Source organism: Nomia melanderi, chromosome 12 (assembly GCF_051020985.1).
Source record: "Nomia melanderi isolate GNS246 chromosome 12, iyNomMela1, whole genome shotgun sequence".
NCBI classification, from domain to species: domain Eukaryota; kingdom Metazoa; phylum Arthropoda; class Insecta; order Hymenoptera; family Halictidae; genus Nomia; species Nomia melanderi.
The window spans coordinates 4,158,674-4,176,353 of NC_135010.1; the positions used below are offsets into that span (position 1 = coordinate 4,158,674).

The 17,680-nt window shown below is 32.3% G+C and overlaps 1 protein-coding gene across 9 annotated transcripts in view; it reads left to right on the top strand.

Annotated features, from left to right (window-relative positions):
* The window catches only part of Oatp26F (Organic anion transporting polypeptide 26F), a 79,434-nt gene that overhangs the window by 36,311 nt on the left and 25,443 nt on the right, over positions 1–17,680 (top strand). For 7 of the 9 annotated variants that reach the window (XM_031974814.2, XM_031974816.2, XM_031974819.2 and 4 more), the window contains exon 4: positions 7,563–7,773. In XM_031974814.2, coding sequence (XP_031830674.1) covers positions 7,563–7,773 — 211 coding nt within the window. Of the gene's footprint in view, positions 1–3,426; positions 3,655–6,718; positions 6,968–7,562; positions 7,774–17,680 lie in introns of those variants that run through there. The other 2 variants (XM_031974823.2, XM_076372524.1) reach the window with 2 other exon arrangements.

Consider the following 17,680-nt stretch of genomic DNA (forward strand, 5'->3'; position numbering starts at 1 on the left):
CAACTATATAAAGAAAACTTCACTACTTACAAAATTCACGATATTTTATATAGAGGTCTATAAGACCGTACGTCCATATTTAACAATTAACCAACTGAATGGGGAGATCAAAATAAAATAAAGCTTTTAATCAAATTACTTAAGTAAGTTCAATTGAAGTTAATGTGAAAGGTCATATGCATAGTCTTTTTTAAGCGGTTGCCTAAAAGTGTTAAAGGTTAAGTAAATTTATCGCTAGAAACGATAAAGGAAAAGCAAAATTAAACAGAAATGAAGAAGTTCCCTTTTTAATTAAACGCGTCACGAGAATCACGTGTGACGGATCAACGGATCACCCCTTTACTAGACGGTAAGTCCGTTGTATCCACTAGAGGGAAGTTTAGGTCTCCGGGGTGAGAGTTCCAAGTCGACGCGTAGCATAACGGGGCGCCGAAAGACAAATGCATTTCTCGATACGAGGCATTAAGAAACTCGTTACACAGCCAACCTGGAAAATAGCTTCGAGACTCTCCTGCGGGTATCGGTTCTCTTCCGTTCAATGGTCTTGGGGTGTGGGTTGCACCTTTATCCCTTTAGTGCAGAACGCGACCGCTTGTTTTGCCACGGTCAAAAGAGGAAACTCCGGGAAAGGCAATTTACGTCACGTCGAAAACGATGCACCGTTGATAATCTCTCTTTTTAACAAATGATCGCGATATTTCGTGATTTGCGCGTGACCCGTGCACGCTTAATTGCTAGTCAACGTTTTCACTGTAAACGGTGAGCAGATAAAGAACTGAAAATGAAATGTGTTTCGCTGTTTTCTTGTTGGCAGAGAGATGTTTGTAAGTGAATGACTGTTTTAAAGGTGATATAAAAATGATTCCTTTTAAGTATAATGTAATTTGAGAATATGGTATAAAATATAATATAAATAAAATGTGATATATTAATAATATTACGTATAATATTCTTATATTATATTAAAACATTTAGAAATATATATAAAAATATTCTCGTCGGGTATTAATAATTAATATTGTTACTGTTTTGAATTATTTTTTATAACTCAGGCGTTTAATACAATTTTGTAACGAGTTTATGATTAAAATTACATTTGGCTTAATGTCCTCTTCATGGATTTTAAATTTTTAATATGATAACAAATTTTATATGTGTAATATGTAAATTATATTTATTCATATTTAATTGGGTTTATACATGTGCTACTGACTAAACAATTATTCAGTTATTACATTAACAATATTTGGGTAACGAAGGAGATCATTAATTTATCAAGTAGACATTTTTTCAGCTTTAATATTAATTGATACATAATATATTAAACATTATTAGATTCCAGACTAATTATTTGAGGATTATTTAAAAATAAAAATAGGAAAAAAGTATTATATGAAATAGAACTGTGTATTCTCATATAAATATTGAACGCTTCATAAAATATATTTACTTACTGTACATGGCAATAGATTTTGCACGGTAAAATACGAAAGATCGACTGCTTATTTCATCTAAAACATTCAACATTATTAAATATTTCGAGCTTACCGAATTTCAAGCAATTAATTATATTATGCATTTATATTATTTGCAGTGCACTTGCAATACAAAACTGTAAAAGAATATAAATAAAAAAGAAAAATATTAAAAGGTACAGGTTAAAAGTTTAAAGAAAATAAAAAAAATGTTGCGAAGTATTAATGCCCACTTTCAACTTTTAAGAAATCCTAACTTATCAGAGTGAAACTTTATAATTTTGATACAACTCTAAATATTAATTCTTCATACATTTTCCCATTATTTGGAGACCTATCTACAAAATTTTCAAGATAAATCTTGACACAGTATACAGTAAATTGGACAATACCGATCGATGAAGATTATGAAACTCGATGTTATATAAAATTTTATGATTCACTACCGCGCAGTCTTGCTACCATTCAGTTCGTTATTTTCATAAAGCTTCGCATTTTCAAGCTTACAAAATATTGACACATCACAGTGGAAAATGCATTAACCCCTTGCCCTGTGATTTCTTTATGAACCATGATCGATCCAACTATTTTATTATTAATAATTAATTGAAAATAAGAGAAAAATTCTAGGCATATTATATATCAACGTTCGCTCCAAAGTATAACTATTGATAACAAAGAAATAAAATTTACTTCGAATTCAAACGAACTGAATAACATTTATCTTTGTTAAATTCTACTCAAAATTTTCACTACCACACTAACACAACATTATATGTCAAAGAATTAGCACGTTCAGCACCACGAAAATCTTGAGCGTTTTTCTGTAGTTATTCTTTTGTAGCAAAGGAAAGCAGGAAGATTATTAACTATTTGGCATTACAATGTTTGCATTATGCTATTATCAACTTAATCATGTTATTAACACTAGGTTTACAGAACGCATCAGTTCGACGCATTGAATTTCATAAATATTATTTTGTAAATATTTACATCGATTTCTCCAAAATCTCCAAAATCGAAATAAACGAACATGAATTTTTCTAGGAACAGTAGAATAAACAGTATAATAAATGTCCGTAAACCTAGTGTTAAACATTTTCATTCGACATCGGTTACTGTGCATGTTACGATTGTTTTCAAATAATTTAGAAACGTCGGTGCTCAGTGACTGGCATGGCGCTTAACGTGTAAATATAAACACTAAAACTACCGAGCAGATAAATCGACTTTCCGCAATTCCTCTATAGAAGCTCACAAAGTACATCTATTAAGACTTTAATTTAAGTCAATTCTTACAATTCAGTTTGCGTATTGCTAAATGAACCTCTTTAATCACTTCTCAGAGAAACATCCGTTATCTTTTTCATATCTGCAAAAAGAAGAAATCAGAAATGGGTTCGGAAATCGTTTTGACTCATTTGGTAGCTTTAGTGTTAAAGGAGAATATTTTGAAAAACAACAGAACTATTAGTTCAAGCAAATTCACGACTCTTATACTTTCCCGAAATATTAGCAGCATCCCACGAAAAACGAAGCGTTTTATCGCATCTGCGCGATTAACGCGAATTAATGAGACTTATCAGATGCTGCCGGTGTGCCGCGTCTCGCCGTTCCGAACCGAGCCGTTCTTTTCTCTTTTTATTTCGGTTCCTGGCCGAAGCAACAGCTAGTAGGGGCGGTTTACGGTGTGTTGTTGGCGTGGGGTTGTTCTATGGGTGGCTAGGGGTTGCGGGGTGGATGCTGGAAGCAAACGACCGACAAAGAGGAGCGGCAAGACGAGACAGGAACAGAGATCGGGGTTGTTGGAAGGGGGTGTAAAGAGGTGGGAGAGGGAATGGGACGAAGCAACAGAGTCCAGGGAGAAAGGGAGAGAAAGGGAGAGAGTGGGAGGGATGCGGATCGGTCGGCGAGGTGCGAGAAGGACGGAGAATGTCTGTCGTGGCAGAGTAGTAGCGGTGGTAGCATATACGGCGTTTTAACTCGCGAGGAAAACTCTGAGAGCACGAGCTCGCGGTCCTCAGTCGCGTGTGACACGCGGCCTTAGTCGGTGCGCATCTGTCGCTGGAATCGTCGACGCGCCTTCGATCCATCGATCGATTTTTGAGTGCAGCATATTGTGTTTGAGAACTTTGGAAACTCTCCGAGTGAAATAATTGACGTTGCTTTTGTGAATTTGGTAATTGAGTTTGTTTTGTTCGGCGAACGTTGCATTGGAGGAGGGAATTTGAAGTGAACGTTATAATTGCGAAGTAAATATTGATGTTTTAGGAATTAGTATTTTAAAGGAACATTCGGAGTCTGGAATGGGAATTAATATTTAAAAAGTAAACATTAATATTTCAATACATTTGACAATAAATATTAATATTTCAAAATATTTCGAAATAAATACCACAACTTCATAATAAAAATTAATATTTCGAAATGAAACTGACTATTTCACGGTAAAAATGACCATTTCGAAACAAGAATGACTATTTCACAGTAAACATTACCATTTAACACAAACATTCCTACTTCATAGTAAAAATCAATATTCTAAAGTGAAAATTAACTTTAAAGTGACATTTACGGTTTATTTGATACTGTAAATATGCATTGCGTTTGTTGTTTATCCAAGTGAAATTGAAAGGTGACACCGCTTTGATTCAAGGATAGAAGCTGTTGATCGTTTCCGCGGGTCCTACACCGTGGATGATCGACGAGAACGAGCGTTCAATCGCGATCCAGCCGATGGCACGGGAGAATTATAAATTCCCGTGAAATTATAAATCCCGCGACGGCCGCGTGTATTTCACCAGTGTAGCGCGAAATCACTGGTTGTGTATGTGCTCACTCGGGGAACGATAACAGCCGTTCGCTCGTTCGAAGGATTTATACGATGCGCGTCGATGGTCCGCGCGGAGCACGTCGTCCCGCGATCTTAACACGCGGAACGAACCGTTCGACAACGTAAGATCGATGGGAAAATTAAATTTAACCCTTTGCACTCGTATGTCATGTTGGAGATGACAATACAAATTTGTTATACTTTATTTGTGCTACTTTAAGAAGTACCACAATTTAAAAGATTATAACAGTTAAATCTTATTATGATAATAATAAATCAAACAAATATAAAACGTTGAATTCTGCCGCTGTAAATGACTTTCATTCATTTACCTAAAAATAAATACAAATTTACACTCAACAACATTGAAAATAAATCGATTGCAAAGGGTAACACCTCGACAGTCACGTTTCGGTTTTTATGTATGTAAACATTTATTTTCTTCGTGACACATCGAACAAACCGAATTTTATTGGATGTACGAGATTGGAAAAAGGATAGTAAAGGAATTTTTATAAAGAATCTTGATCTTTTAGTTTCTGTTCCAAACTAACCCTTTGTCCTATGATTTCTTTCATAATAATGGTTGATAAAGCTACTTTTTCGTTAATAATTTAGTAACATGAGGAAAGAATTTGGTATTTATTCTGTGTTTACATTTTCTTTGAAAGTTAAAGGTTGATAACAAACCAGTAATATTTAATTTATATTAAAAATAGATAAGTAATATTTAAATTTGTCGGATTAGGTTGAAAATTGTCATCGCTTGACACGATATTATAGGAGAAGGGGTTAAGAAAACTATTTCGATGGTATAAAAGTTCTGACAAGTGTTTGTTGAAACGTGTTAAAAAGCGTTTATTGGAAGCAAACAGAATCCCAAAAAATCTCATGATATAGAAGAGACTAAATTAGTTTTTCTTATAATTAAGAAGTGACTGGGAACGAATTCGATTAAAAAAGAAATTACTCTAAATAGATTGTAATCTCATAGTAAAGGTTGGGAACGATAATTTTATTATCGTCAAAAATAATATTTTTGGAACAATAATTTAAAGTGATGAATGGAATTGCAGTTTTAATGATATTATGTTTCATTAACACTAGAACTGCAGACTATTTAAAACGATAGATACGTGATATCTATAAAAATTATGACAATCGATTTTTTGAAATTTCTGGTAATCATAATATGCAAGTGATGCCGTTAATTTTTTAAAACAATTTCGTATAATTAACACTTTTATTATATCGATAATTTCAAAATATGAGAACTGAACTCAGTCATTGTTATTAACACAACAGTTCTAGCATTAATAAAAATTACGTAGAAGCATTAATGTGGATGGATTAATGAAATATAATGAGACTAGAGGATCAAAGATCTACGGGAACGTCTGATGATCTTATCGAAGTGAATGTTTAATCGTAAAAGATGCTACGTTTCGCCGAGTAAATCGATTCGAAATCACATCGTCGGTCGGTCGGAAGAAATTGGAGTTGAACGGAGAAAGTTAGATGAGATTAGACGGGGCGAGACTAGAATCTTCTACTTCCTTCTTCTCTGGACAATCGCGGACGATCGAGCGTGACCGCGAGCAGGAACTTCCGTTTTTGATACGAGTGACACTTTCTCTTGTAATTGGATTTTCTGTGATATTCAATGTTTGTGCATTGGGATGAGATTTGAAAAAAGTAACATCTCCTGATCAGATTTGAAAGATAAATAATACTTACTGATGATATTTGAAAAAAACTGTCTAATCAGATTTGAAAAGAAATAAAATCATCTGATGAAATGTGAAAAAAATCGTTTGATGAGATCTGAGAAATAAATAATGTCATCTGACAAGATTTAAAAAATAAATAAGCCGGTTAGATTTTTTCTTTTTTTCTCCCATGTTTTAGACAGCTGTCACTCGGTATCTAAAGTGATTTTAAAAGTAAATAAACTGGGTAGAAGTATCTTTTTTTATGATGCTGAGTACGAAATAATTGTAGGACAATTTATAATGGTTTCTAAACAATTAACAATTGTTTAGAAATAATTGTAACAATTATTTAAAAAGTTAACGATTGTTTCTAAGTAATTGTAATAATTATGTAAATAATCATCAATTATTTGAACAATTATAAGTTAACCATTTTCACGACAAGATAGAATAGGTTTTTAATATATCGACTCGTGTGTAGTGGAAATCAATATGGCTGATTGGTAAGCAGACTGACGGTGTGTCAACATGTTTGAATAGTGATCTCTTTTTATTAAATGCACCCAAGATTTAATAGAACTTTTTTAATAAAGAACAGATAATCTCTGTTACGAGAAAAGAAGTTATAAATAAAATATAATATAATTTCTCCTTCGGTGATACTGAAAATGTTTAATTTTCAAAAAGTAACATTCTCTGTGTTTTGAAAAGTGATCGTCGATGAAGTGGCTCGTGATTGCTTAAAAAATCGATTTTAAAAAATTATGAGATCGTAAGACTAGTGCTGATTGCGCGTGAAAAAGGACAGGAACGAAAGTTTTGTCAAGAATGTCGCGATCGATATTGGACCGATAGCGGCACATGAACATTTAAGAAATCGATCATCGTTTTCGTTCTATTTTCTTCATCGAAGAGCCAGCAAGATGCGGGACAAACTTGCATTCGGTGTAAGTTCCTTTGAAACTCTGAACCTGATATTTATTTTCGAGAACTTCTCATCCTTAACCATTAATTTAGATGTACAACTGTAGATAAAAAGAGTAATACAAAGGAAAAGTAGATAAATTGACCTTTTATGGCATTATTAAATTATATCGCCTTGTAACAATATATTCAATGAAAAGCAATATAAAATAAAAATTTATAATTAGCTTCTTCAACGAAATTTTGAAGGTTTCGTTTATTATAAACCAAAAATACTTTTTTCTCGAATATAGAATTCTTTTATATTACTTTTAATCCAAAAGCAAATCTTCATTACTTGTAGTCATATCTTAAACTGTATAAAATTAATTTTTCATTACTGATAATAATATACTTAATTACAATGATCACTTAAATCAAGTTACTAATTTTACACGTTTTTCTTTAATTGAATGTTATTGTTGCTTTAATTTAATTTACAAAATAGTAATGCAACAATTAGTCGAATATTGTAAAGGTTTCAAAAAAGTCACAAGAGAAATAATTAATAGACAATTGAATTGAGTTAATTAAACTGACACGATGGCGGAAGTATCATCCGAATGACATGATTTACAGTCGGGGGTGCCGGACATGCACGAGACCCTGTCTAGTTTTCCGGAACAGTTCGGAGATGGACCGAGGAAACCGGAAATAAAGGAGGAACCACCGAAGGAGTCGACGGACAACCTACAGTGCGGATGGTTCTGGTTCAGGCCCTTATACCTGCAACGATTTCGGACCGCGAAATGGGCGCTCTTCTGGTTGTGCTGGACAGGTGCGATACAAGGTACGTGACTCGACTATGTAAATACGATTAGCACGCAAATAATTGGTTGTAAAATAAAGGTAAACGTCGGATTATTGAAGACTAAAACTACCAAACGGACCAAAATGAGCCATTTCTGATTTCTTTGTTTCACAATTATTAAAGAGACAACAGATTTTTCTCTGAGAAATTATCAAAGAAATTGGTTTAGCAATATGTGAACTGAATTATAAATCAACTAAAGTCTCAATAGGTGCAAATTTCAAAAAATCAATTTAACTGCTCGGTAGTTTTAGTGTTAACTGAGCAATATACTTGGAATTTTATTTAATAAATATGAATAATGACGGTTAACACAACAGGTGTCTTTAAAGCGTTTTCTAGCTTTCCGGTAATTACAAATGTCCGTGGTACGTATGTGTACCATTGTAGGCGGAAAAGTTAAAGTTGAAAAGTTAAAAGAAAACATATAGAATATGTTTTATTAATTCAGAAGATTATGCGTATGTTTTGAAATTATACATTTAGTAGTATGTATTTATGCGAAAAAGTTAGTTTCATTAAATTAGTTTGAAATTTTTATGTTTTACACGAAATTTTCATGCAATTTACTTTTACGTTTAATCTTCACTCGTACTTAAACTTATACATTAATCATGGTATCAATAACTTTCTTACAATCACTGTGAATATCGTTTGAATTTGAAAGCGGTGAAATGAATATTTCCAATGCAATATATTTTTTGCCGTTGCATTCCTCTGCGTTAAAAGTGATGAGGTATTGGCTAGACAAGAGGTTGGCTGCGATGGTGGTCACCATTGACACCAGTGTCATCAGTCTTTTCATTGTTCGAATCCCTGGGGGCTACCGATAACTGGTGCTACAAAATTCCATAAAAATTTGTGTACGGAGATGAATGCTATCAGATAAAAGAGTCTATTGATGTAGATAACTTTGCAAAAACTGAGTTTAACAGAATGGTTCAAAACGAGATTTAAAACTATCCTAAATATATCTGCACAAGTTGAAATTTCATAAAATTTCATAAGATTTTATAAAACTATCCAATTTTTTTTAGAATACTTTTTCACATTATATTTCCAATAATCTAAGGTAATAGAGATAAACATATTAGTATGTACATTTAAACTAAAACATGATTTTATTTATTATAGAAAGTATGATGTAGTAAAATTATTTTATAATCACTAAATTATATCGAAGTAAATTGTACCAAATTTATTTTTATATTTAATCAGATTTATTTCATACTTAATCACAACAGAACAGAATTTATTGTGGAAAGAATAAATACATACATTTGCAGCTAGGATAAATTAAATGTTTATGATAATGAAAATTCTACGTTGTTTCCTAGACGAAAACATATGAAACTCGCGAATAGTCAATGTGGCAACAAACAATAAGAACACAGACTGTAACAAACACTCGCATTAATCACATAGCTTCCAATAACGTCTCTCGCGCGATATTGAAATCCTGACTAAAAAGTGAATTGCACATCTCCCATCTCCCATCATCTTTTTTTACTGTATAAAATGTACTATTATTCTACTGCAATTGCAGACGCGATATGCACTTCCTATTTTATTGAAAATTATTCTGAACCAATTGCTGTGGAATCAACATTGAAAGAAATGACTGGTGGAAGTGATTCGTTTTATAATTTCTTGTAATAATTGTAAAAGAACATTTATTAACCCTTTATGCTGTATCAATGGTTATATATTAATATATCATTTGTTATATAAAGAAACTTCTTATCTAAGAACAAATAATTACAATTCTCTCATACATATCAGTCATTAAAATGTCAATTAACCACTTGGCTTAAAATAAATTTTTACCTGTGATTGAAATCCTACGCCAAACAGAATTGTCCTATCTCTATTCATATATTTTTATATGTGCAATTATCGTCTATAATTTATTATGTAGAAAAAAGGAATTATATTCTTGCTTTATACATGTCTATGTTTACTCCTCAGGTTAACAATTGACAATGGAAGAATAATATTTCATTTTAGTTCAAAAGAATTGAATGACACTTATAATTTGTTCAATTTCGTTTAAAATCTTTGTTATAAATTAAAGATTAACCACTTGTCCTATGATTTCTTCCATAACTGTACTTGATAAAACTATTTCTTCGTTCACAGTTTAGTAGAAGAAGAAGAGAATTTAATAGTACTTATCTTATGTCTATATTTACTCTGCTAGTTAATGATTGACAATGAGAAAGTAATATGTAATTTCTATTTAAAAAAAGCTAAATGACATTTAAATTTGTTGAATTCCGTTTAAAATTTTCATCGTAAGTCTGGTACGATATTACAGGAGAAGGAATTAATAACATCTCGTGCATTGAACTAAACATTTTCAATAATTATTTGAACTGGATCATTTCAACTAATCCAACAGAACCACCTTTAAAGGACAGACAAAGCTTTTTTCAGTGATCTGTAAAAATATTCAACTTCTACACAATATGTATATAAATGCCTTAGATATACAGAGTGTTCCATTCCTTATACCTCTTGACTTACAACATTTTTTCCTATCTCTAAACGTTTGAAGAATACAGCTTGTTCCACTTGTGTGGGAAACATAAACATAGTAATCATAAATAACTACACATAAATATTTGGAAAGAACGAATCACTATTTTCGTTAAATAATGTTTGTGTTTAAGAAATTAAACCCTTTTAATGAAATAACAAGTCCAACTCGACATGAACTTTCTATGCCGGACATTTATTACTAGAATTTTTTACTAGTGATCACCGTGTATAAAAATCATTACTTTTGAAAGAAATATTAAACACTGTAAATATCGTGTAAAAATATTACTCAATACGTCAAAGTATTCAAGATCTTTCACATGTAAGCGGTAGTGATAATTTTAAAACGTATCAGCATCGATAACTAGACAAACAAAATTTTTTTAACTTAAAAGATAATGCTAATAGTGATAATAGAGATATAATTGTGATATACTATTGTTTTATTATCGTTCTATTATTATTCTATTATTTTTCTATTATTTTCCTTCTAACGCTGGTCTACTAATAAACAAATTACGAACTGTTATAAATTTACAAGAAACTCCGGACACTTACACAGAATTTATACGATTCAAAAACTACATAAAATATCTAAAGTTTAATGTATTTATAACATCCATTATGAAAATCAATTTTATATCATAATTCCACGTTTCTTTTTCCAAAATTTAAATTTGCACACAAATTTTCAATCTACTAGCCACCAATCGTTCCAACAACAAAAACATAACCTCTAGAAAAATTGAATCGTCTGTTGCACGTCATTAGCAAATAAAATACAGCAAGAGTCAAGCAGACGTTACACCATTAGCTGATTCCTAAACACTGGAAACAGACACCAGCATCTCAGGATACATGGAAACAGGTCCTGTCGGACGTTGATTTTTCGCCATAATCTCTCACCCGTCGATTGACTTGATATCGTCGTTTGGCGTTACTAATAACCGTGCATTCGAATGCAATTTCAAAGCTTTCAGTGCAGGGGTAGAAGCCTGTCGAGAAGAACGGGAGAGAGAAAGAGAATGAGGAGGAAGAAGGGTGGTAGTAGAGGGACGGTGACTGACGATAACCGGAAATCGAGTTTTCCGGGCCGATGGCGGGAGGTTGACGCACGCTGGAGGGTGGTAGATGTCGGAAAGGAAACCGATCGACGAAGGGCGAGTGAAACGCGAAAGCCGGTCGTCATCGAATGAGGTCCAAGATTGTTGGGTAGGCATCGAGGAGCAAAGGGGATGATCGACGAGAAGAGATGAATATGTGTTTACATGGGAACCGGTAGAACAGGGGAGTGATTAGTGTTGATTACTTAACACTAAACGTACCGCAACCAGTCAAATGATCGGTTTTAAAAATTGATTTACAATTTTATATTTTCTTTCATCCATTTAACTTTCTATCAATTCTTATATTATCTGATTAATAGTTTACCAGTTTTTGTCTTTCCTTTTGTTTAAGTTCCTACTAAAAAAATTGCTCGTTCAATTTGTTTACCTTTATCTTATAACTAATGAATTAGCTTACTAGAGTGGAAATAGTTATATATAATGTACTGGTACGTTTAGTGTTAATTGTGATGAAAATATTAACTATAGGATAATAAGGAAAATATTATTGAATATTGTATCTCATAAGGAATTTAATTCATTTATTATTTCATCAATTTATTACTTATTCTCAGTTGAACGTTTAACACCAGGTTCACGGAATTCACGTTAGTTTGACGTGTAATACATTTTTTTGGTAATTGCTGCAAACGGGAATATTTAACATTATTCGGTAACTGTCAGACGTCCATAATTAAAGGTTGATCTTCATAATACCGAATGGGATACAAGTGTACTAGAAGCATCGTGTATTTGTAGTAATTGCAACTTTCTACACTTTATAATTACTGACTACAAACATTTTCACCTTTTAATGTATCTCTATATACTCTAGCCAATAAATATTCCCGTTCTGATAAAACTATTTATATTCATTAAAACTACTAAATTTTCTCGTTCTAATATAAGTATTTCTATTGAGAACAAACAATACGTTCTTCCGTTTTAATATAACTGTTTGTATTGATGGTAAACAATAAATGTTCTCTTTGTGATATAACTATTTCTATCGATTAAAAGTAACCATTTTCTTGTTCTAATGTAGCTATGTATATCAATAGTACATTAATACAATAGTACATTAATTCCTTAAGAAATAGAATATTCAAGAATATTTTCAATATTATACTATAGTTAATATTTTCACCACAATTAATATCATTATCAAAACTGTATCAAAGCGTTTTACTTAAAAAGTCTCTTTACTTTCACGCATGCTAGCAACGCGTAAATGATCTTACACGACGTACGGGACGTTCAGTAAACAATTAAAACAAGAAAACGATGGGGTGCAATTGTACCCGGGTATTTAACGTCAGATTTCGATCACGGTATTATGAAGGTTAAATAAGTTTGTTCGTTCCCCTCCTCCCTTGACGCGACAAAAGAGAGAAGGACCCGTGTGCGGCCAGCGGAGAGAGTAGCCCATTGGCCACCAGCTGGAGAAACGAATTGTCCGTCGTTGGCCGGCTATGGCTTTAATTAAAATTCTCCTATTAGCAGCACAATGGGAAACGAAGGTGGTTAATTTTCCGGGTAGACAGCCACCGGATACACGCGACCGGCTTAAGCGGCTGTCTTGGCGAGCACTGCTAACTCGACGGATATCGGTTAACTAGCGTGGGAGGGTGACGGGGCCTCAGTGTGCAGAAATCGTCAAACATTGGTCATTTATCAGAAAAATCATTTTTCGTTTTTGTACTGTAATATTAGTTTTCTAACTCTTCTATTACCGTCTGACACATACATTAAGTTGTAACAAATAGATTCGGTTGCAAATATGAACATGTCCTAATTACGAGCAAACACAGATCATTTATCAGAAAAATTATCTTTCATTTCTGTATTGTTATATTACTTTTCTAATTCCTCTATTATTGTAGAATGCATACATTAGGCGATAACACATAGGTTACAACGCATAGATTGTAACAAATAGGTTGTATTAAATAGATTCGGTTACAAGTATGAACATATTCTAATCATGAGCCATTTGGTAAAGAAATAATTTTTCACCCTGTCATGTTGCTGTGTTTTAAAATTAATAAAATAGAAAAATATAGAATATATTCGAATGTATTTGTATTACAATTCTCTGAACAGTAATTGTCAACTGTCGTTATTAGATGAAAAAGTACTATTTCTTATTGTTCATCTGCATCTTAGGAAAAAAGCAATTATTTAATTTACTATACAATACATTACATAAAAAAATGAAGTGAATATCCACTTAATTGCTGCTCCGTCCCATGTACCGTATCCGCGAATCGGAACCCGTTCAACGTCGACTTTTTTAATGATTTTTTTGTTGGATGTTACTTTTTGGGGGTAAATTACAGTCACGGAGAATCTCTAGGGTTGTTTGGAATTAATGTGACGGAGTTTTTGTGGTCTGCGCTTGGAACTTGTGTAAGGGGGTGGGATTTGTGTGACAGTGTCTCTTGCTTGTAATTGAGGATGCAACTTTGGATACTTCAGCTTCATTGATATTTTTGTTGTTAATATTGTTTCGATGGGTACTTGAAAGTGTTTGACTTTTTCTTTAATGCAATAGTATGATTTTAATAATTTTTGCGTAAAAAGTGCAGCTCATGGAAGGATATTGAATTGTTTTAAGGGATTGCATTTCGTTGGAAAGTAAATTCTTGCCTAAGTCTAACATAGTTCGTTTTTTCTTTAACTGATGTTGATAATTGAAAGTAAGAAAGAACGGTACACAGCTGATTTTTGCAGAAGTCTATTTTTTATATACTTTTCACTTTTTTATCCGTGCAAAAATTCCTGATTTTATGACAATTTTTAATGTATAATTAATTAAACAATACTCACCCAGACATATTGTAGAAGAAATAAAATGTTCACAAAGAAATTGACTGAAACAGTTTCATTTAGATGTCATTAGACTGATACAAGAGTTTTATTGAGGCTATAGTATTACACAATAAAATATGAATTTGTTTATACAAAGTAATTATAATCAACTGAAACAATCAATAATGGATAAAATATTTATATCTTTCTTTTAGTAGTGTCGAAACAGAACAAACGGGCTACCATTAAGAATAAATGAAAATTTGAAATATTAACTCGAATTTTATAAACTTCAAAAATATCTAAAGGAATAAATTCACCGTCAATCTCGAAATGACATCATCACCACTCGTTCATATTATTAGATGTTAATACTGAGGAAATTAATGGAATGAAACTTAAAAATTTAATCGAAATACTAAATGAGAACTTTAAATATAAATTATCTGACACGAGCGTAAATCTTCTACATTTTAATCTAACGCTTTAAGTCGAAACACATATATTATTCCAATCCCAGATATTTAAAAACGCCACTTCTATATTTATCTTGTTATAAAATAAGATATTCAATAGCAAACAAACCGGTGAACGAAAAACCAAACTTTAAAATCAGAATATCAATATTTTCTCGTAAAATCTAATAAAAGAAACATTCCAACCAGAACTAAAAATAGGAAGCCAGAGAATGTTAATTAGTAACAGACGTTAATTAATTAATTATTACAAACGTTTATTATAAACTTTATTGTATTATTCCCACAATTATAATTGTTCATTCATACAAATCTTAGAACTTAAAGTTCAAGACATAGAGATTTGTAAATAGAGAACATTTATTTGCACAGTTTCATCAATAAAAATTGAGCTAAACATTTACATTTAATATCCATCGGTTTCATAAATCTAGTATTAACCAAAATTAGAAACAGAAAACCAGAGAATTTTATTAAACGCAAGAGTTCGCCTACAAACGGCAAATGTCAAAAGCGAACGCCGTGATCTGTGATTCGTCAGAACGCGGCGGTTATGCTCGCCAAAGCAAATCCGCGTGCCACGCGTAAATGAATCAGAAGGGTAAACTAATTGAATTACGTTCTCCCCCTCGCGCGACCGGATCCGCTCTCACCCTCCAAGAAATCGTTCTCTCGTACGTAAATCTATTAAACACTTCTTTCTCACGAATATACACGCTAATCGCTTCTGAATCGAACGCAGCAGGCCGGTCCGTTCGTTTGTCGATGCAACAAACAGCCGTCAATAGGGCGTCGATTCGCACAAAGGGCCGCGCCGCGTCCAAAAAAAAAGAGCGAAGAGTTCGCCTTTTCAACAATCGCGAACGGGAATGTTTTCTCGGTTCGCAGATCGGCTTACGTCGCTCGACAAACAGAGAGACTTTAACCTGTTAACCGGGCGATTTTTTTCAATGGGAAAATCCGCATGGATGCTGTTAACCCTTATGTTGGCAACAGGGTATCCGGGCGCCCATTTCTAAATTTTCTTCCGTGCGATTCGTTGCGTTCGCGTGAAAATCTGATGAATCGTTTAACACTGAACGTACTGACACTTTCTGTACACCATACACAGTTTGACGAGTATACACGTCATCTTAAAATCATAATGATACTAATTCTTTCAACGATCAGTTATTTATTTTTTCAGATGAACATGTAATTGTTTGGCGTTTTGCTTTAGCTTTTCGTTAGAATATATTATGAATGTATTTGGCCTGCACTTACTATACACGAATTCCGCGCTTAACGGGTAAAGTAACGAATCGAATAATTGGTTAGAAAGTATGTAAAAACATACAAGTTGGACGATGAATTTTTCTTAGTGGAAACAGAAACAAGGAAATGAAAGTAAGAACGTCGAGCTTTAAATGAAATTAAAAACAAATTTTTAGTGTTAGATCATATTATTTTCTGAATATTTATAGCTTGTGCTTTGAAAATAGAAATATACGAAAAATGTTGTGGTGCGTGGGTTGCTACGAAAGTTTGGGGAAAGAATGAGAAAAGTCACAGACAAGTTTGATGTAATGGTTTTATTCTTTTTCAAGGTTTCTCCTTCAACATTAACATTAGAACTACCGAATAGATCAAATTAACCCATTAATTCTTCTTTCCGGATTATTGAAAATATAATAGATACTTCTCTGCGAAATTACTAAAGAAATTGATTTAGTAATACGCAAATAGAATCATAAATCAATTGAAATCTCAACAGCTGCATTCTTAGAGTGCCTATAGAAAAATTAGGAAATGCCAATTTGATTGTAAATGCAATATAATTGATATAAATATTATTATACAATTAAATAGAATAGATTATTGATAAATAAGTGAGAAAACAAAAAATTACTTGAAGATTCTGATGAATGTAATCGACAGTTGAATGAATAGATTAAAAGAGAAAAGTAAAGATAAGAAATTTTAATTTATCAATTTGTTGATAGAGATTATAATTATCATTATTATATATTAATAAATTCTTGTATTCGTAACGTACATGCGGATTTTTGTTACTCAGAATTTAAGGAATAGAAATGTAATTAAAAACTGTTTAAAGTGTTCTTTTCATTCTAGTTCGAAATTTACTTGGTTATATCTCGCAGACATAAAATCTGCAGTCTAATGATTATGCATGCCACATGAATAATGATTTTCCTTCATAGATCTAGCACCGAGAAATATTTATGGAACTAGGCCATCTGAGCTGCTCAATCTAAAGCACCAAGTAAACATTGAACACTCAAACGATTGTTTTATATCGCTGCAATATCGCTTTGATTTCCGTTCGCAAACTTCGTCCTGGCGTCTATTATCGACTTTCTGTCAATCAATCGTTACCCGCTGTACAGGATATGGGAGCTGTACCATATTTGACGGTTGTCCATCTATTTTCGATAGAATAGTCAAAACGAGATTCGATTGCCGTTGGTCAACAAATGAATGTACACATATATATATGTATAATTGAGTATATTAAATTATTGATCATTAATAGATTGATCGCTGCCATTTTTTACAATTCATCGGATCGAAGCTCATTTTCAATATTTATGAAAATTTAGTTATTTTGAAACTATTTTTAGGAACAAAATTATAAATAAAATAGAAATTTATATTGTTCTGTTTCAGAGGAATTCTTTTTATTAAAAATAAGACGAAGATTTGTTAAACATTTGATAGAGATATTAATTCAATGCATTTAATGCGGTTATATATGATAGTACATAAATTTTCAGGAACAACGAAATAATGTTCCATATGATCTTACATAACATTGTTTAAATTGAGATTCAATTACTTCGTGTCAATCAACTGCTAATTAGTTTTTCTTTTTGGTCTTTCGATTTCTCTTCTGTTTTATATTATATATTTAAAAATCCAATAAGCTCGTTTAAATAGTTATTTTTAATTTAT